Source organism: Ursus americanus, chromosome 16 (genome assembly GCF_024610735.1).
Source record: "Ursus americanus isolate L20-20 chromosome 16, mUrsAme1.1.p, whole genome shotgun sequence".
NCBI lineage: Eukaryota > Metazoa > Chordata > Mammalia > Carnivora > Ursidae > Ursus > Ursus americanus.
Window position 1 is genome coordinate 44935265 of NC_142142.1, and position 5507 is coordinate 44940771.

Sequence of the window (5507 nt, forward strand, 5' to 3'; positions counted from 1 at the left end):
AATCCTAGAGCCTGAAATTGTCCTTCCATGACAATGGGGTTAATAACAACGATAAGGAAGCACCAGTGTTTTCTGGCCTAACGTGGGTGAGCTTATGAATTTTGTTTTTATTCATGCTTTCTATTTTGAGATGGAAGTCTGAGGATCTAAGATACGTCACTCCCCCCCCCCCCTCATTTTGCAGTCCTGAGTCTCAAGTGAAATTGGTGGGAAAATCTGTCAGGAGCAGGGACTGTTTAGAGATGTTGTAGGGGGTGGTCCAAGAATGCATTCTGTCACTCACTAAGTTCCCTCTCCATGGGCAAAACTCTTGCTACTCCAGATTTGTGGCTTTCACTCTGTGACATGGAGCAATAACCTTGTAGACTGGTCCCTTAGTTTTGGATTAGAAACAATCTACTCGGTTTCCACCACACCAAGTCTAATCTGCATTAGAAGCCAGCTCCAGGTCTCAGCTTCCAATTTCACTGGTGAAGAGAGCGCTCAAGTGAATGAAAATGATTGAGGAGAGATGGATAATTCTGTCCTGGTGCAAACTTCTCCCTTATTTATTGTTTTTTTCCAACAGTTTTGTTTACATTTGGCAGCATTTTCCTTCCCTCTATAGGCTAACTTTTGAAGTTCTTTGTTACTTAGCTTACAGAGACTAAGGGGGCAGTCAGAGTCACTCAGTATCATGTAATGGTAAAGGAGTCTATGGGTCTAGGTTGAGCTAGTCTTTTACCTTCCCTGTGCATACACCACACTCGGGAGAGGAGATATGGTGGGAAAAGCTGGGTTTTTCTCTGTGTAACTTTTTTCTTCTCTGCTCACAGATCTCCTTAGAGAAGAATGGCTCCTGGAAATGCTTCTTTTGTGACTGAATTCATTCTGGCGGGGCTCACAGACCTACCAGATCTCCAGCTCCCCCTGTTCTGCCTGTTTCTAGTCATGTATGTGGTCACTGTGTTGGGAAATTTGGGCTTGATAACTCTAATCATGCTGAACTCACACCTCCACACCCCCATGTACTTTTTCCTCTTCAATTTGTCCTTCATAGACCTCTGTTATTCTTCTGTGTTTACACCCAAAATGCTGACTCACTTCACATCAAAGAAGAATATGATCTCCTACAGGGGATGCATGACCCAGCTTTACTTTTTCTGTTTTTTTGTTATTTCTGAATGTTATGTGCTGACATCAATGGCCTATGATCGCTATGTGGCCATCTGTAACCCACTTTTGTATCATGTTCTCATGTCCCCTAAAGTGTGTTCCAGCCTTATGCTTGGTTCATACTTGGTGGCATTTTCAGGTGCTATGGCTCACACAGGATGCATGCTGAGACTGACCTTCTGTGATGCAAACACCATCAATCATTATTTTTGTGACATCCCCCCTCTGCTCCAGCTGTCCTGCACAAGCACCTATGTGAACGAGCTGGTGGTTTTCATTGTGGTCGGTATCAATGTGATTGTGCCCAGTGTCACCATCTTTGTCTCCTATTGTTTCATCCTCTCCAGCATCCTGCGCATCAGCTCCACTGAGGGCAGGTCCAAAGCCTTCAGCACCTGCAGTTCCCACATAATCACTGTTTCTCTTTTCTTTGGATCAGTTGCATTTATGTATCTTAAACCATCTTCTGCTGGGTCTTTGGATGATGGGAAAATCTCTTCTATCTTTTACACCAACACAGTTCCCTTGATGAACCCTTTCATTTACAGCTTGAGAAACAAAGATGTTAAACTTGCCCTGAAGAAATTCCTGAGTAGGAGACCGTTTTAATCGGAAACATTGTCCCTTCGTGCAGTTAGTTATACAACAGGGAGCTTTTATTGTTCAATGTAAATATTTTTAGGGGTAACCTTCTTCACCTATTTTTTTTCTGAACATGGATAAGAGATTTGAGTCTTCTCTCTATAATTTACTTCCTGTCGTTATATCTAGGTCTTTTTTTTTCATCATTTGTACAATTTCTTCACTTTTTTTTTCCTGTTTAGCAATAGGTATATGTTATCTGAGTTTTTAAAATTTTTCATTTTGAACTTTTTTTTTCCCACTGGAGAGAGATTAATGGTCTCCAGATTATGGAATTGAGCAACAACAGAGTTGACACTGTACCACTGGGGTTGTTCTTATCTTCCACTTGCTATTAGAAGCACAAATCAGATAGTGTGTGTATACTCATGTTTCTTTGCTTAGATTGGCAAGAATATATCTTTTTTTAAAAAGATTTGTTTATTTACCTTAGATGGGTCAGGGCAGAGAGAGAGGGAGAGAGAATCCCAAGCAGACTCTGTGCTGAGAAGGTAGCCCAATCTTGTGACCTCGAGATCACCACCCTGAGATCACAACCTGAGCTGACACCAAGAGTTGGATGCTTAACTGACTACACCACCCAGGCACTCCAAGAATATGTCTTTTTTAAATGGCAGAATTTGAAATTTCCTTAAACTCTATAATTTTTAGTCTATTTTGCATCTGTAAACATTTTGCAGCAGGCTTCTTTTGGCAAAGGGTTGGTTTTCTTTGTTTTTATACAGTCAAAGTAGCACATAAGTGATCAAGAAAACATATTTACCATATGGCTGGGAATGTGAAGCTCAGAATAGTTAATGATTCACCCAAAGTTACACAGCTACGCAAAGACAAGGTGTAGAGTATCCTCTTAGTCTTCTGATTTCAAGTCTATTGCTCTTTGTGATATGCTTTGCTTCTACTTTATGATTTTTGTTTCAATACACAAGGATGATGAGAAACCTTTCTAGTTTGAAGGTTGGTTCTGCTTTGTTCCAGGATGGCACATGAATTTCTCTCATGCTCAGTATTACATTTTTGTTTTTTGTTTAGGAAAACATTTTTATTAATAAACTGAGTTTCTATGTCTAGATCATTGTTTCATTTCACCCTTTTCCTTTACAATTTTAATTTTTTTTAAAGATTTTATTTATTTATTTGACAGAGATAGAGACAGCCAGCGAGAGAGGGAACACAAGCAGGGGGAGTGGGAGAGGAAGAAGCAGGCTCATAGCGGAGGAGCCTGATGTGGGGCTCGATCCCACAACGCCAGGATCACACCCTGAGCCAAAGGCAGACGCTTAACTGCTGTGCCACCCAGGCGCCCCTACAATTTTAATTTTCACTTAAACCTGTTGTCAAAATATTAATTGAGAAGTTGAAGGCTAGATCTGTGTCTACATTTAGAATTTTTTTTTAAATTAATTTCCTGAGGTACAATAGGTTACAAATACTTCATCAAAATGAATGGGAAATTGAACATGAAATTAAAAGAAAGTAATTATTGAAGAGGCAGCCTCCCTTAGTAGGAAATAAAGAGGCTGATGTGTTCCTCCTCCATGAACCCAACCAGTTTTATGGCCATAAATTTTCTCTCATTTTAAAATAAAAATATGTTATTTATTTAAATACTAGCTCCTAAGCAGACTCTTCAAATAGAATATTTTAGAGTTGATCAAAATAAACTTGCATTTTAAGAGACTGACTCATAGTAGCCACATCCCAGCTACCTGGCATCTAAGAAGAAGCAATCCAAAAAGAGGAAAAATCCTTTGTCAAGAAATGTGTTAAATATTGAGAATACAAAGGTAAATAATTCATCGAGAAGGTGATGTTTAAATGAGTATTTGGAAAAATATATTTTTTTAAAAGATTTTATTCATTTGAGAAAGAGAGAGAGAGAGCATGTACAAGCACAAGCAGGAGGAAGGGCAGAGGGAGAGGGAGAAGCAGACTCCCCACTGAGCAGGGAGCCTGTCCTGGGACTCAATCCCAGGACCCTGAGATCATAACCTGAGCCAAATGCAGATAGTTAACCAACTGAGCCACCCAGTGCTGCCCCTGGAAAAATATCTCTTTAAGGGAGATTGCTGTCCAGTGCAAAAGCTCCTGAGGTGATACTTCCGGCATGTTTGAGAATACAGAAAGGGCTAGTGTACTGAATAAAAGGAGTAAGAGAGAGAGTTGAAGGAGACAAGGACAGACATGTAACAAGGGGCAAGATCATGGTGGAAATTGTTGGTAATTGTGAAAGTTGGACTTTACTAAGTGAAATGGAGTACTGGATTAAAACATAATACATAAGATATACATACACATAAAGCATATATATAATATAGACATAACTACCCAATATATCACAACTATGACACTACCACCTTGATTTGAGAAACTCTTGTCTCTTACTAGCATTAATGCAAAGCCTTCCTAATTAAATGCCCGTTTCTTCCATTGCCTCCTACAGTTTATCTCCTAAAAACAACCAGGACCTTTTTTTTGGGGGGGGGGGGGCAAAGATCCTTTATGCGAATCAGCAGATCTAGTGTTCCTTCTCTCCTTTATCATGAGTAATGTTCTAGGCTGTTTAGAAAATTTATGATCTACCAAATATCAGAGGCAAAAAGAGTTTTCCTCTAAGTGGGTCATTGGTAGGACAGTCATACCCAAATACCTTGAACTCCAGATTACTGCACCTCTCTTTAACCAATACATGGATTGTGACACTGTAGGATTTGTTAGGCCACATTTCTGAGGCCTGTTTTCCAGAAATGTAATTGTTCATCGCCTTTACTCACAGGATTTCCATTCTTTTGATCTGCTTTTAATACCTCATAACTTCACTTGAAGCTTTCTTATTTATAATCAGACCTTCTTCAAATGGGAGCCAGGGTTGGAACAAGAATGCCCCTGAAGGGATCCCAGTGTCTCCTTTTTAATATAATAAGCAGTTGTGGAGGTTTTTTGATTTTATTTTTGTTTTTTAAAGATTTTATTTATTTGTCAGAGAGAGAGAGCAGAAGCAGGGGTGGCGGCAGACAGAGGGAGAAGCAGGCTCCCCACTGAACAAGAAACCCGATACAGGACTCTGTCCCAGGACCCTGGGTTCATGAAATGAGCTGAAAGCAGACCCTTATCTGACTGAGCCACCCAGGTGTCCCAGTTGTGGAGTTTCTTAAGAAGAATTTTAAAACTCAATTTACATAGCTAATAATTTTCTGCTTACCTTAGATTCTTTTCCAAAATCCTACATACTGAAATTTCCCTTTTCTTACCTAATGTAGTCAGCCCAGCAGTTTCAAATATTATATAATATATTGGGAAGATTCTAAACAAGAGATAGAAAGGTTAAAAAAAAAAAGAAAGAAAGAAAAAAAGAAAGGTAAAACAATGTTTGAAAGAAACCTAAAGTAAACTTTCAAAAAGTATAATCTTAATTTCAATAGGTCAGATATTTAGTGCCTACACATCTCTTCCATCTCTCTGTTTTAGGAGTTGCTGTGAGACACACACACACACACACACACACAAACATAATTGTGGTAGCACGAGTTACTGTTTTCTGTTTTGATACATTCTTTATTTTACACAGTTTGAAACATTCAGTGTCTGGTGCTTTTTCACTAATAGGAGGACCCTCTCATATTATAGAATGATGCTCTTCCTCCTCTCCTCACCACATACGTGTAAGTAGTGTATGTAAATATATACTTACATGTGTTTACTTATCCACA

At 39.2% G+C, this 5507-nt stretch overlaps 1 protein-coding gene across 1 annotated transcript; it reads left to right on the forward strand.

The window, feature by feature from the left end:
- The first annotated feature begins 804 nt into the window (after positions 1-804).
- LOC123792410 (olfactory receptor 8B3-like) lies at positions 805-1764 on the forward strand. The gene has a single exon (XM_045797562.2). The coding sequence runs from the start codon at positions 832-834 to the stop codon at positions 1762-1764; it is 933 nt and encodes a 310-aa protein (XP_045653518.2). The 5' UTR covers positions 805-831.
- Positions 1765-5507: the final 3743 nt, after the last annotated feature.

Bases quoted from the DNA above. Each gene is read 5' to 3' on its own strand.
- LOC123792410 (XM_045797562.2), top strand. From the start codon at position 832: ATGGCTCCTGGAAATGCTTCTTTTGTGACTGAATTCATTCTGGCGGGG.